The sequence below is a fragment of the Tachyglossus aculeatus genome, chromosome 4 (genome assembly GCF_015852505.1).
Source record: "Tachyglossus aculeatus isolate mTacAcu1 chromosome 4, mTacAcu1.pri, whole genome shotgun sequence".
NCBI lineage: Eukaryota > Metazoa > Chordata > Mammalia > Monotremata > Tachyglossidae > Tachyglossus > Tachyglossus aculeatus.
In genome coordinates this window covers 45,632,838-45,648,969 of record NC_052069.1, presented here as the reverse complement: position 1 = coordinate 45,648,969, position 16,132 = coordinate 45,632,838, and the positions used below count along the sequence as shown (strand labels likewise).

At 42.5% G+C, this 16,132-nt stretch overlaps 1 protein-coding gene across 1 annotated transcript in view; it reads left to right on the top strand.

Moving 5' to 3' along the window:
* The window catches only part of TGFBR3 (transforming growth factor beta receptor 3), a 323,588-nt gene that overhangs the window by 271,331 nt on the left and 36,125 nt on the right, over positions 1 to 16,132 (top strand). The window contains exons 13-14 of the mRNA XM_038744742.1: positions 2,604 to 2,903; positions 8,003 to 8,123. Coding sequence (XP_038600670.1) covers positions 2,604 to 2,903; positions 8,003 to 8,123 — 421 coding nt within the window. The remainder of the gene's footprint in view (positions 1 to 2,603; positions 2,904 to 8,002; positions 8,124 to 16,132) is intronic.

Genomic DNA, 16,132 nt, shown 5'->3' with positions numbered 1-16,132 from the left:
GCTGGGGGGGATGAAAGGTGATCATGTTGTCCCAGGGGAGGCTCACAGTCAATCCCCATTTTCCAGATGAGGTAACTGAGGCCCAGAGAAGTGAAGTGACTTGCCCAAAGTCACACGACGGACAGTTGGTGGAGCAGGGAATGTGTCTAACAACCCTGTTCTAATGTACTCTCCCAAGTGCTCAGTATACTTCTCTGTTCACAGTAAGCACTCAATAAATACAACTGGAGAAGTGTCTTGGATAGATAGCAAATTCCAAATCATGATCTTGGCAGTGGTTCAGAGGTTAGCGTTCTAGACTATCAGAGGTCTTTCATCCAATAATTCAGTGTCATGAACACCGTACCTAGGTACAGTGGGTCAATCCCCATTTTATAGATGAGGTAACTGAGGCACAGATAAGTGAAGTGACTTGCCCAAGGCCACACAGCAGACAAATGGTGGAGCAAGGATTAGAACCCATGACCTTCTAAGCTCACCTAGGAGGCAGTGTGGCCGAGTGGAATGAATCTGGGGCTGAAAGTCAGGAGACCCAGGTTCTAGAACCACTTCTGCCACTTGCCTTCTGTAAGTCCTTTTCAATCCACTTTACCTTTCCAGTGCTTCAGTTTCCTCCTCTGTAAAATGGGGAGAAAATACCCGTGCTCCCTCCAACTTAGTGAACCCCATGTAGAGAAGCAGCATGGCCTAGTCAAAAAAGCACAGGCCTGGGTTCTAATTCTCGCTCTGATAATTGCTTGCTGTGTGACCTTGGGCAAATTGTGTAACTTCTCTTTGCCTCAGTTTCCTCGATTTTTAAATGGGGATTCAATTCCACTCCATCCCCGCTTAGCGTGTGAGCCCCATAACAATAATAGTATCTGTTAAGCTCTATGTGCCAAGCACTGTTCTACGCACTGGAGTAGACACAAAGTAATCAGGTTGTCCCGCGTGGGACTCAGTCTTAATCCCCATTTTACAGATGAGTTAACTGAGGCACAGAGAAGTTAAGTGACTTGCCCAAGGTCACACAACAGACAAGTGGCGGAGCCGGGATTAGAACCCATGTCATCCGACTCCCAAGCCCGCGTTCTTGCCACTTGGCCATGCTGCTTCTCTGTGTGGGCTGCTTTTCTGTGTCTACCCTGATGAAATTTGTATCTACCCCAGTGCTTAGAACAGTGTTGGACACGTAGTAAGCACTTAACAAATACCGTTAAAAAAAAAAGACAAGGACTATGTCTAAGTCTAATCAAATAGAACCAGCCTAGGTAAGTTCCTCTGGTCTGTAAGCTCCTTGTGGGCAGTGTCTGTGTCCACCAACTCTGTGGTATTGCGTTCTCCTAAACGTACAGTACACAAAGTAAAGGCTCCCCGATGGATACAGGAAGGAGGAACTCAAACAATTCCAAGTGACATGTTTTATCCCGGTTTAAGTTTTGTCACATGGAGAAACCTATAAATCCTGAGTTTCCAACTGAGTTCAGATTTGTTGGGATTTTAATTCTATTTACCCTCAGCCAAAAACAATTTCCTGTTTTAATAGATTTAACAAGGCTTGGACTTAGCCCATACAAGTGTTTTGTAAGAATAAAGGTATATGAACCGGAAACATTTTCAGATTAGATTGCCCTGGAAATGCCCATGGGTTTAAAAATGAAGGGAGCGTGCTTGGCAAAGCCCAGAAGAGACCTGTGGACAGGTTGCAACTCTTTGCCAAGCCCGAGAGCAACTGCATTGCCCCATCCATTATAAAAAGAATTAGATGTGGGCTTTTTGCCTCTTTCCAGTCAGAGGGATCTTTGAATCAGCTGTGAAAGGAAAAAGGCCTCAATTGTAGAGTGTTTTCGACAGACTACTACTTTCCACAACTCTTGATCGCAACCCCTTTCCTTGCTTAAATAAACTCCACTCTGCTGTTTGAACACTTAATTTTTTTTAATAACGCAACTACACGAACATAAGCTTCAGTGGTTTTTTTCCCTGATATTTTATTTATTTGGGAAAATTCAATTTCAAGTAAGAAACTGTATATTCATTCAGTAAAACTTAATTCCAATCAGTCCTCTTTACTGGATCTTTCTACTGGGCTCCTCCATTTGCTGCTAAAAGCCAGGAGGCTCTGACCTTGTGGAAACTGAGCTTCAAAAGGGCCAGAGTTATACAGAGAGAGCAGAGGGGAGACACCCAAAGCTTTCAAACTCTAGTTTGCCCGTGGAACAATTTACAGACATGTTTAGACAAAAGACCAATACTACAGACACCAGGAAGAACAGTTTAAGACTAACATAAGCCCACACAAACGTACGGTTCTGTGATAATACTGCATTTTTAGAAACTATTTCTAGGATACAGACTCTTCAGACAGCATCACTCTCTACTTCTTCTTTCAGTCCAACTTAGTGAGGTTTTGCTGTACTGGATTTTGAAGTTGGGTTGGCTGAAGTACTACGAAATTCAGAGATTTCCCAGTTTGGATTTTAATCTTTCTGTCTTTCAGTTCGCGTTAGATTGAAAACATCTTTTTGAACTGATAGGTCATTATTCATCTAGAGCACGGGGTTGCCAACCCATGATGTTATTGGCTCATTACCAAGTTCATAATTCTTTTTTGTTGTTCCTAGGTTTCTGTCACTAAGGCCGACCGCGAACTGGGATTTGCCATCCAAACGTGCTTCATTTCTCCATATTCCAACCCTGATAGAATGTCCGATTACACCATCATAGAGAACATATGTCCTAAAGATGAATCTGTGAAATTCTATAATCTCCAGAAAGTCAACTTCCCTTTACTACATGCACAGATGGAAAAAAAGCGATTTAGCTTTGTGTTTAAGCCGATCTTCAACACGTCATTGCTCTTCCTTCAATGTGAGTTAACCCTGTGTACGAAGAAGGAAAGAGGGACCCAAGGATTACCCAAGGTCAGTGTCTGTCAGATCTCTTATTGAACTTCTAGATCTCAAAAAAAACCCAAAACAAACGGAGGAACAGATGAATTGCCTTGCAAGTTTATATTTATATTTTGGCAATATGAGTGCTATCAGCGTCCTGAAAGTTTCATGAAGCTTTATTGATTGTATTTTGACGTTGCACAGTTTTTCCTTTGGTTATATTGAGTAGTACTTTACAAGTGGTAAATCAAATCTGTTTTCCATTGAGGGAGTGGTCTGGCTTTATCTATGCTATTCAGATAGCATATGGTGCCAAAATTACACATTAGACTAAAGGTTAACTCCAGGGTTAGCCTTGATTCTTCCAAATTGCGATTTCAATTTGCAATTTTTCCTGACCTCCGCTGTGTGACTCGTAAGGTCGACTTGTCTCAAGAGAACTTCCAAGGGAAACTAGTAAATATTTGAATTTTATTTTCTGGATTTCATTAAAGTTATCATATTTGGCTAGTCTATTTAAGTTCACAGCCATTTGAAATTAAGGTACTTGGTTCGTTATGTAGAACCATTGCCAACTCCCAAGGTTGTTTGTGTTAATTATAGTTTAGTCTCTCTAAACTTGAGTGTGTTCTAGGTACGTTGCCCGGTGCCTGTGATAGGCACACACTCCATAAATTGATATCAGAAATCTTTTGAGGTCACTTATAACATACGCTCTCTAAAAGACCTAGAATATTACTGTAGCCTCTGCTAAAAATTTAAAATGATATACAGCAAGTCTCCAGATTGTAAGCTTGTTGTGGCCAGAGACCATGTCTGTTGGTAGTATATTCTTCCAAATGCTTAGTGCAATGTTTTGCAAGAAGTGTGACTTAATGGATAGAATCAGAGGTCATGGGTTGGGAGTCAGAGGTCATGGGTTCTAATCCTGGCTCCGCCACCTGTCAGTTGTGTGACTTTGGCCAAGTCTCTTAACTTCTCTGTGCCTCAGTTACCTCATCTGTAAAATGGGGATTAAGACTTGTGAGCCCCACGTGGGACAACCTGATAACCTTGTATCTCCCCCAACACGTAAAAGGATGCTTGGCACATAGTAAGCACTTAACAAATGCCATTATTACAGTAAGTGTTCAGCAAATACCACTGATTGATTGATTGGCAAGTCTCATGAACTGAAGAGCAGCAAACCAAAAATAAGCTAAAACTGAGAAATGCAGATAATAACAGTAGTAAGTGTGGTATTTAAGCCCTTACTATGTGTCAAGAACTGTACTGAATGCTGGGGTAGATACAAAATGATAAGGTCCCATGAGGGGCTCACAGTCTAAGTAATGGGGAGAACAGGTACTGAACCCCCATTTTGCAGATGAGGAAGCTAAGGCACAGAGAAGTGAAGTGACTTATCCTAGTCACACAAAAGACAACTGGCTGGAGGCAGGATTAGAACCCAGGTCCTCTGACTTTCAGACCTGAGCTGTTTCCACGAGGCCACAGTGGAGAACAAAAGAAGATTCTTTAACCAATATGTTGAGCAGGTTGGGCTGGGCAAAGTGGTGAATGGGAGGGCAAATGAGAAATGTAGGGACTGGGTGGGGTTAGGATGAGTTTGGGTTCTGCCCTCGGACGATTGTGCAGGAATCAAATAGGTAGAGCTTGATCATCATCATCAATCGTATTTATTGAGCGCTTACTATGTGCAGAGCAGAGACACGGGGATTGCGGAATTGGAGCCAAACCAGCAGAGTGGGGCTTCCCACCTTGCGCCCTTGGGAGAAGGTGGAAGGAAGCAGGGCAAGACAAGCCGCATGGGCCTGGAAGTGAGAAATCATGGATTCTAATCCTGACTCTGCCACTCATCTGTTGTGGGACCTTGGGAAAGTCTCGGCACTTCTCCGGGCCTCAGTTACCTCATCTGGAAAATGGGGATTGAGACTGGGAACCCCACGTGGGACAGGGACTGTGTCCAACCTGATTAACTTGTATCTACTCCAGTCCTTCGAACAGTGCTTGGCACATAGTGAGTGCTTAGCAAGTATTATTATTATTGTTAGTTTTGATCGAACAGCAAAGAAGAGCCGCATGTGGCTCGCGAGCCTCGGTTTGCCTATCCCACATGTAATCTATTTGCCCATTTTTTTGTTTCAAGTACTTCAGTGCTTGGCACTCCAATGTAATAGTAATAATAGTAATAATAATAATAACGGCATTTATAAAGTTCTTACTATGTGCAAAGCACTGTTGATTTTCATAAGTAGGATTCCTCAATTCCAAAGCCCTTTTGAAAGAGAAGCACCGTGGCCTAGTGGAAAGAGCACAGAGGAGCTGGGTTCTAATCCCAGCTCTGCCATTGTCTGCTGTGTGACCTTGGGCAAGTCACTTAACTTCTCTGGGCCTGCTACCTCATCTGCAAAAAGGGGAATATTCACTCATTCAATTGTATTTATTGAGTGCTTACTGTGTGCAGAGCACTGTACCAAGCACTTGGAAAGTACAATTCAGCAAGAGAGAAAATCCCTGCCCACACCGGGCTTACAGTCTCTGAGCCCCATGTAGGACATGGAGCCCACTGTTGGGTAGGGACTGTCTCTATATGTTGCCAATTTGTACTTCCCAAGCGCTTAGTACAGTGCTCTGCACACAGTAAGTGCTCAATAAATATGATTGATGAGGAATGTGTCCAACCTGATTAGTGGATAGAGCACAGGCCTGGGAGTTGGAAGGACCTGGGTTCTAATCCCAGCTCCACCACTTGTCTGCTATGTGACCTTGGGCAAGTCACTTCTCTGAACCTCAGTTTCCTCATCTGTAAAATGGAGATTAAGACTGTGAGCCCCATGTGGGACAGGGACTGTGTCCCACCCAATTTGCTTCTGTCTACCCCGGTGCTTAATGCAGTGCTGGCACGTATAAGCCCTTAACAAATACCATTTAAAAAAAAAAAAAAAAAAAAGGAAGAAAACCCAAATACCATCTAAAAAAATAGAAAAACCAGCACTGTCAAATGTTAGTGACAGTTATTTCTTCCAGCATATTACCATCATCAATATAATTGTCCGAACTAGACTATAAATCAGGTGTGGGCAGGGATTGTCTCTCTTGCTGAATTGTACTTTCCAAGCACATAGTATAATGCTTTGCACACAGTAAGAGCTCAATAAATACAATTGAATAAGTGATTGAGAATGGGCAAGATTTGCCTTGACAGTACTAAATAACAATGATCCTTGTTAAGCGCTACGTGCCAAGCGCTGTACTAAGCGCTCAAGGAGTACAATATAACAGAGTTGATAAATGTATCCCTGTCTGTATGGCGCTTATTGTCCAGAGAGGGAGAAAGACATTAAAATAAATTCTGGATATGTTCCTAATTGGTGTTGGGCTGAGGGTGTGGTGAATGAAAGGTTCACTTTTGCTGTTTCTCCAGTTTAGAGCTCCCTTCCCAAGCAGCAGCCTGGCTTAGTGGAAAGAGAATGGGCTTGGGAGTAGGAGGTCATGGGTTCTAATCCTGCCTCCGCCCCTTCTCTGCTGTGTGACCTTGGACAAGTTACTTAACTTCTCTGTGCCCCAGTTCTCTCATCGGTAAAATGGGGATTAAGACTGTGAGCCCCACGTGGGACAACCTGATTACCTTGTATCTACCCCAGTGCTTAGAACAGTGCTTGGCACATAGTAGGTGCTTAACAAATGCCGTCATCATTATTATTCAGCACTTGGAACAGTGCTTGGCACATTGTAAGCAAATACCATCATTATCATTATTATCAGACAGTGTCCAAATAGCCCCACTTTCAAGTCCCGCCTAAAATTCCAGATCCTCCAACAAGCTTTTCCCAATGAATTACCCAGCACCCTGAGCCTTATCGTCCCTTCAGCCATCTCTAAGAGTGATGGTATTTGTTAAGCACTTACTATGTGCCAGGCACTGAACTGAGCGCTGGGGTGGATACAAGCAAATCGAATTGGACACAGTCCGTGTCCCGTGTGGATCTCACAGTCTCAATCCCCATTTTACAGATGAGGTAACTGAGGCACGGAGGAAGGGAAGTGGCTTGCCCAAGGTCACAGAGCAGACAAGTGGCAGAGTCAAGATTAGAACCCATGACCTTCTGACTCCCAGGCATGTGCTCTATCTATTATACCATGCTGCTTCTCCATTACGCCATGCTGCTTCTAGCATCTCTAACACTTGTATAAGTAATTATTCCCTTCCGAGCACTCATGTATTTGTCTGCATTATTTATTTTTTTAATCTGAAAAGATTTTTATACTTATCTCCTCTGTTTGCGTAAGAACTCCATGCCGGGCAGGAAACATGTCACTTCCTTGTTCTGTACTTCCTAAGGTCCCAGTACAGTCCACCACACCAAATGGGCTCAATAAGTCCTGCTACAATTGATGCACTGCTTGGTATAAAAAGGAAATGGGCCTGTTAATTTAATTTTACTTCTAAGCTTGGACATTTACCCGAGTTCTTTAAAGGAAAAACTTGCATTAGCCTTACATTAAGTTTTCAGAACATATCACAGATCAATAAACATGGGATATATACATATATACACATATCTTCTAGTAAATTAGCACCTGACTTGTTTTTTTATAACTGAGCTCAAATTCCGTGGCCGAGTCGGATACGGTTTGATTTTGCTGCTATGTTCTAAATCGACTATAGACTAAATCAATAGTCTCCTTGACTCAGTGTAGAGAAAATCAAATGCACAAATTTCTGCACAGACTACAAATAGACGGCATGTCCCAAACCTGGCTTCCGAATGCCACATCCATCATACGACATGAATTCTTGATGGGACACTGCTAATTAAGTTGATGCCCAAAATCTTTAAAAGGAAAATTATGATGAAATAGAATAGGCTGCTAAAACTCCGAGGCACTGTTTTTATTTTTTTGAGCATGAGCCATACACTAATATCTGCATCTCGAAATGCAGCTGAGAATACATTTCCCCTGCCAGTATAATTCACAGATTGTTTGGGTTTTTCGATAACACACAAATCTCCTGTTTCTCTTCAGTGAACGTCACTGAGCCACACAGATAATGAAGCAGCTGCCCTGGCCGCGGGGTTTCGATTTGGAGCGAATCCCTGACCCTCCACTTGTTGTTTTTCCTTTAGTGCATTCTTCCTGATGAAGCCTGCCTCTCTCTGGATGCTACCACGATCTGGGCCATGATGCAGAACAAGAAGACGTTCACCAAACCGCTCGCTGTAATCCCTCAAGAAGAGAGAAATAAAGGTATTCGTTGTAAGCATAAAGGTCAAAATGGGTGCCTAAACTCATTTATTAGTAACGAAAATAATAATATAAAAATAATATCATACTTGTCTGGTGCTTACTATGTTCCTAGCACCATACTAGGTGCTGGGGTAGATGGAAGATAATCAGGTTGGACACAGTCCCTGTCCCCTAAGGGAAGTATCAGGGTTCTAGGATAAAAAGCAGAGGATTGAGTCAGGAAACCTGAGGGTTTTAATCCTGCCTCTTCAACTAACTGTGTGGTCTTGCGTGATTAATTTACATTGTCTGAGTCGCACTCTCCCAATCTCTCCAATATCTCCAGCCCCCTTGTGAGATTCTCTCGTTCATTCTCTCCCTTGTTTAGTGTTAAAGAAAGAATCTCAAAATATGCCTTTGGTTAACTTTGTTGATTCTTCCAACAAACCGAGTATTTTTACGAGTGTTGATAGTAAATGGGGGTTGATTTCTTTTTCTACAAACTCTTTATGACTTGGTTTTAATTTTCAAAACCGTGGAACAGGTTTGCTAGTTATTTTCAGTAGGGCCTTTTGGGGTGTTATAATAACTAAATTAGTCCTTCAGTGTCATGTATAAGAAGAAAGAAATAAGAATACCAGGATTGCAACTGGTTCTAGTTTTAATTTTTTTAAAAAATTAGCATCAGTAGTGCCTGCTCAACTTTTAATCTGTGACTTTACCTATTTGATGGGACAAAATTTTGTCCATAATACATTTTTGTTATGATAGCCCATAATTAATAGTGTAATAGCATTACTCCCAATAATTCGTTTTTTTGAGTCTGAAGGTAATATTTTTCTATGTAACTTCCCTTGTTTGAGTATTAATGTAATAATATTCTTTTAAGATTGGAGTGAGTATTCTAAACTTCAGTGGTCCCTTTATCCCCAAAGTGGGATAAACTGTTTTATATAAAATAAATGTACTTATTTAGGAGGCAAGGATGAAGTGTGGGGGAGTTTAGGTGATGCTATGTTTTGTACCTTTTTTAAAAATCCACATTTCAGCAAACCTTAGCTTTACGAAGCTGGCAAGACTTCACTTAAATGTACTTCATTGGCCATTATACTTTAGAAAAAAGTTTTCTGGACTATTTCATCTGCCTGGGCCCCCTTATCTTTCATGTTTTGTTTTGTGGACTATGTAAAACATTTCTTTCTGACATAGGCCAGATACCCTGAGTTTGATCTAAATTTCTTCTCAAGGAAAAAAAAAATTCCCATTTACCTTAGCTTATTGACTTGTTTGAACACTAACGGTATCATAACCATATGCCATAGTAGACTGTTTATTGTTCAGCAGGCCCATCCAAAGCCTCTGTTTATCATGATTATCCCCTAAAATATTTCCAAGAGAAGGGGACCCATTTAAGGATTTTTTTTTCTTTCGTACTATGAACTCTGTACAGCGAGCTGGGGCAAGCTGGGATAGGCATTTCCCTCCCCACACAGCCTCCGTCTGCACCTTGTCAATCAATCAGGTGGATATATTGAGCACTTCCTGTGTGTAGAGCACTGTACTAAATGTTTGGAGGTGAACAATGTAACAGACGTGTTCCCTTCCCATAATGAGTATAGTCGTTTATGCCCTTGTGGGAGCTGAAGAGATTCATCTCTCTTTGCCGGTGCTAGACAAAGTTTTCCTGCCTATCCCCCAGCATTTTTAAGAAAGCGGAGATGCTGATCTTGTGTGATTTGCCCTTCTAAGGCTCTATACTCTCAGAGCCAGGCAAGGACAAGATAGACAGCGTGGCCTAATGGATAGGATCTGGGAATCAGAAGGACCTGGTTCTATTCCCGGCTCTTTTACTTCTCTGCTGTGGAAACTAAGGCAAGCCTAGTCCAGTGCTCTGCACACAGTAAGCGCTAAATAAATACGATTGAATGAATGAATGAATGAAACGACATTAAAAAAAAAAAGTGGGGCTGCAGAGCCAATGAAGTTTCCCAAGACCGGTGCCTGTCTCTTTTTTTTTTGAGGGGGGGGAGGGTATGGTACATTTTTCTGTGCCTCAGTTACCTCATCTGTAAAATGGGAATTAAGACTGTGAGCCCCATATGGGACATAGACTGTGTCCAACCTGGTTAGCTTATTTCTATACCAGCACTTAATACAGCACCAGGCACATAGTAAGTGCTTAATAAATACCATACCCTCCCTCCCCCCAACAAAAAAAAGAGACAAGCACCAGTCTTGGGAAACTTCATTGGCTCTGCAGCCCCACTTTTTTTTTTTAATGTTGTTTCATTCATTCATTCATATTTATTTATTCATTCATTCATATTTATTGAGCGCTTACTGTGTGTATTTATTTTACTTGTACATATCTATTCTATTTATTTTTTGTTAGTATGTTTGGTTTTGTTTGCTGTCTCCCCCTTTTTAGACTGTGAGCCCACTGTTGGGTAGGGACCGTCTCTATATGTTGCCAACTTGTACTTCCCAAGCGCTTAGTACAGTGCTCTGCACACAGTAAGCGCTCAATAAATATGATTGATTGATTGATTGCAGAGCACTGTACTAAGCACTTGGGAAGCACAAGTTGGCAACATATAGAGACGGTCCCTACCCAACAGCGGGCTCACAGTCTAGAAGGGGGACACAGACAACAAAACAAACCATATTAACAAAATAAAATAAATAGAATAAATATGTACAAATAAAATAAGTAAATAGAGTACTAAATACATACAAACGTATATACACGTGCTGTGGGGAGGAGAAGGAGGTAAGGCGGGGGGGATGGGGAGGGGGAGAGGGAGGAGGGGGAGAAGAAGGAGGGGGCTCAGTTGTTTGTCAAGCATTGTTCTAAATTTTAGGGTAGATACAAGTTTATCAAGTTGGACAAAGTCCCTGTCCCTCATGGGGCTCACAGTTCAATTTGGAGGAGAATTTAATCTTCATTTTACAGAGGAGGTAACAGACACAGAGATGTTAAGTGACTTGTCCAGGGTCACACAGCAAGCAATTGGCAGAGCTGTGATTAAATCTAGCTCCTCTGATTCCCAGGCCTGTGTTCTTTCTATTAGGCCACACAGCTTCCCTTAAGCCAACCTGTTAGTGGACCCTTCTTGTCCTTACTCAACACTCTCCACCCCTTTCTTCTTCAAGGTTAAATTTTGTCCCTAAATGCCTCAAAGCCAGTGTGTGGAGCCAGGATTACTTCTCCCCCTCATCCCCCTCTCCATCACCCCATCTTACCTTCTTCCCTTCCCCACAGCACCTCTATATATGTATATATGTTTGTACCTATTTATTACTCTATACTCTATTTCTTTATCTTACTTGTACATATCTATTCTATTTATTTTATTTTGTTAGTATGTTTGGTTTTGTTCTCTGTCTCCCCCTTCTAGACTGTGAGCCCGCTGTTGGGGAGAGACTGTCTCTATGTGTTGCCGATTTGTACTTCCCAAGCGCTTAGTACAGTGCTCTGCACACAGTAAGCGCTCAATAAATATGATTGATTGATTCCCAAGCCGTATTGCATCTGACTGTGGCAATTTTCCCTGTCCAAAATTCATCCAAGGACAGCATCTGATCATTCTCCCTCTGGACTTTAAGCTTGCTGTGGGCAAGGGAAGGTGTCTGTTATATTTATATATTGTATTCTGCCAAGCACTTAGTACAGTGCTCAGTAAGTGCTCAGTGAATACATTTGAGTGACTGACATCCTGGTGGATAGTACGCTACCAGGATTGTCTCGCAGAGAGACTCAGCACAATGATGACAGGGCAGTGGGGTGTTTAGCTTGTGTGTTCCCCGGGTTTGCCACTCTCCGAAACTTGTATTTTCCTTTTGAATGACAAAAAGGACTCTTAGTCCAAAAAAGACGTTAAACCGAAGGCCCTCCAGTCTTTTCCTTTTTCCAGTGCACTCCGGGAATTTCTGCCCAGCTGCCCCAGTTTTGGGGAAGAACATTTGAGGATCAAGACTAGGGACATTTCTCAGATCAGCCATCCTTATTCATTCATTCAATCATATTTATTGAGCGCTGAATGTGTGCAGAGCACTGTACTAAGCACTTGGGAAGTACAAGTTGGCAACATCTAGAGACCGTCCAGAGAAGCAGCGTGGTGTAGTGGATGGAACTACCTGTATATATGTATATCACCTGTATATGTGTACGTATTTTTCACTCTATTTTATTTGTACATATTCTATTGTAACCTCCCCAGCGCTTAGAACAGTGCTTTGCACATAGTAAGCACTTAATAAATGCCATTATTAGTATTATTTTGTTAATATGTTTTGTTTTGTTGCCTGTCTCCCCCTTCTAGACTGTGAGCCCGCTGTTGGGTAGGGACCGTCTCTATATGTTGCCAACTTGGACTTCCCAAGCGCTTAGTACAGTGCTCTGCACACAGTAAGCGCTCAATAAATACAATTGAATGAATGAATTGAATGAACTACCAGTCAGACTACCTTCTGACTGGTAGTCAGAAGGTCATGGGTTCTAATCGTGTCTCCACTTGCCTGTTGCGTGACATCGGGCAAGTCACATGAATTATCTGTGCCTGTTACCTCATCTGGAAAATAGGGATGGAGACTGTGAGCCCCATGTGGGACAGAGACTGTGTCCAACCTGCTTTGTTGGTATCTATCCCAGCGCTTAGTACTGTGTCTGGCACACAGTAAGCACTTAACAATTACCATAATTACTATTAGAGAAGCAGAGTGGCTCAGTGGAAAGAGCCTGGGCTTTGGAATCAGAGGTCATGGGTTCAAATCCCGGCTCCACCACTTTTCATTAATTCATTCTTTCAATCGTATTTATTGAGCGCTTACTGTGTGCAGAGCACTGTACTAAGCGCTTGGGAAGTACAAGTTGGCAACATATAGAGATGGTCCCTACCCAGCAATGGGCTCACAGTCTAGAAGGGGGAGACAGACAACAAAACAAAACATTTGGACAGGTGTCAAGTCGCTAGATGGACATCATTAATAAAATAATTTGGGCAAGTCACAACTTCTCGGGGCCTCAGTTACCTCATCTGTAAAATGGGGATTAAGACTGTGAGCCCCCAGTGGACAACCTGATCACCTTGTAACCTCCCCAGTGCTTAGAACAGTGCCTTGCACATTGTAAGCGCTTAATAAATGCCATTATTATTATATGTTGGAAATTTTGAGAATGCAGTAGTGGGAGTAAAGTCAGTGGCTCTAGCACTGCTTTAGTCCCAAAATTAGGATAGTGTGGCCTACTGGAAAGAGCATGGATTTGGAAGTCAGAGGACCCAAGCGTGGCTCAGTGGAAGGAGCACGGGCTTTGGAGTCAGAGGTCATGGGTTCAAATCCCAGCTCCACCAACTATCACCTGTGTGACTTTAGGCAAGTCACTTAACTTCTCTGGGCCTCAGTTCCCTCATCTGTAAAATGGGGATTAAGACTGTGAGCCCCCTGTGGGACAACCTCATCACCTTGTACCCTCCCCAGCGCTTAGAACAGTGCTTTGCACATAGTAAGCACTTAATAAATGCCATCATTATTATTATTATTAATCCCAATCTGCCACTTACCCGCTGGGTGACCTTGAGCAAAGTTACTTCTCTGTGCCTCAGTTCCCTTATCTACAAAATGGGGATTCAATAGCTGTTCTCCCTCCTAGGTAGAATGTGAGGCCCAGGTGGGACCTGATTATCTCTTATCTACCCCAGGGCTTAGTTCATTCATTCAATCATATTTATTGAGCACTTACTGTGTGCAGAGCACTGTACTAAGCGCTTGGGAAGTACAAGTGGACAACACATAAAGACGGTCCCTACCCAACAGCGGGCTCACAGTCTAGAAGACAGCGGGCTCACAGTCTAGAAGACTTAGTTCAGTGCTTGGCACATAGTACGCACTTAACAAATACCACCATTATTAAAATATTATCAGCTTTCTCCAGACACTCGTCCGAGACTTTGATTTTTCAGGGCATCCAGAGGATCGTCTCTATATGTTGCCAATTTGTACTTCCCAAGCGCTTAGTACAGTGCTCTGCACACAGTAAGCGCTCAATAAATACGATTGATGATGATGATGATGCTCATCACCTTGTAGAGGAAAGTACTACATAGTGAGTAGCCTGCAGTGGCGAACCCTCATAGAATCAGGGAGCCTTTCTACCCTTCCAGAGCCTGGATTGAGAGGCCATAATGTCCCCTTTGTCCGTAGAAATTCTGACCCTGGTATTTATTTTTGCATATTTTAACATTTTGGGGGCTAAATACAAGGCTATAGAGTGTCTCAAATCTGTTTAAGCATGACATTTAAGTAGATCCAGGCTATAAAATCGAGCCCAATGGGATTTTTTTTAATATTTCATTTTGTGATCTGGTGGCAATCCAGACCTCTTAATTTGGTTTTAATTTTGAAAGTGAAAATGCGTGGGATTTGGGTCTGGCTTAAATTAAAGCTGCTCAGTTGCGTAGATCGTGGTCTTCTGACCCTTAGGCTAAGACTGCGTTGCTCAGTAGAGAAGCAGTGTGGCTCAGGGGAAAGGGCATGGGCTTGGGAGTCAGAGGTCATGGGTTCGAGTCCTGGCTCTGCCACATGTCCGCTGTGTGGTCTTGGGCAAGTCACTTACCTTCTCTGAGCCTCAGTTACCTCATCTGTAAAATGGGGATTATCGTCATCATCATCATCAATCGTATTTATTGAGCGCTTACTGTGTGCAGAGCACTGTACCAAGCGCTTGGGAAGTACAAGTTGGCAACATATAGAGACAGTCCCTACCCAACAGTGGGCTCACAGTCTAAAAGGGGGAGACAGAGAACAAAACCAAACATACTAACAAAATAAAATAAATAGAATAGATATGTACAAGTAAAATAAATAAATGAATAGAGTAACAAATATGTACAAACATATATACATATATACAGGTGCAGTGGGGAAGGGAAGGAGGTAAGATGATGGGATTAAGACTGTGAGCCCCACGTGGGACAACTTGATCACCTTCTACCCCCCCTCAGCTTAGAACAGTGCTTTGCACATAGTAAGTGCTTAACAAATGCCATCATTATTATTATTATTCCAACTGTGAGCCATATTGGGTGGTCTAAAATAATTTTCCCCCACCCTCCTGTAGTATATGTTCTCAGGATGCATCAGTAAGGAGTCTATTGCCCGAAAACTGTGAAAACACGGGGAAACAAATGACAGAACACATTCTCTGCTAAGAATGCTATGGTTCAAATTCACAAAATGTGTATTTACTGTGACACTATCCTGAGAGACAGACTGAGTGCGTCATGACCTTAGTACGGTCACGTGCACACAGTAACGCTCAAATACAATTGATTGACCATTGGGATTTGCAGCAGTCCTCTGACTCTCAAGCCTGTGCTCTCTTCATTGTCACACTGCTCTCCCAAGCGCTTAGTACAGTGCTCTGCATACAGTAAGTACTCAATAATTATGAATGAATGAATGAATCAATGTCACCAAAGTACCTCAAAACTGTTTCACGCATCACCCCAAACTGCCCAACACACTACCCCCACCACCTATCTCCCAATTGCATTCATTTATTCATTCAATCATATTTATTGAGCGCTTACTGTGTGCAGATCACTGTATGAAGCGCTAGGGAAGTACCAATCGGTAACATACAGGGACGGTCCCTACCCAACAATGGGCTCACAGTCTAGAAGGGGGAGACAGACAACAACACAAAACAGGTAGACAGGTGTCAATACCATCAGAATAAATATAATTATAGCTATATATACATCATTAATAAAATAAATATGTACAAATATACACAAGTGCTATAGGGAGGTGAAGGGTGTAGAGCATGGGGACTGTGAGCCCACTGTTGGGTAGGGACTGTCTCTATATGTTGCCAACTTGTACTTCCCAAGCGCTTAGTACAGTGCTCTGCACACAGTAAGCGCTCAATAAATACGATTGATGATGATGATGATGGGGGGGAATCAGGGCTATGCGGTGGGGAGAGCAGAGGAAAAGAGGGGGGCTCAGTCTGGGAAGGCGTCCTGGAG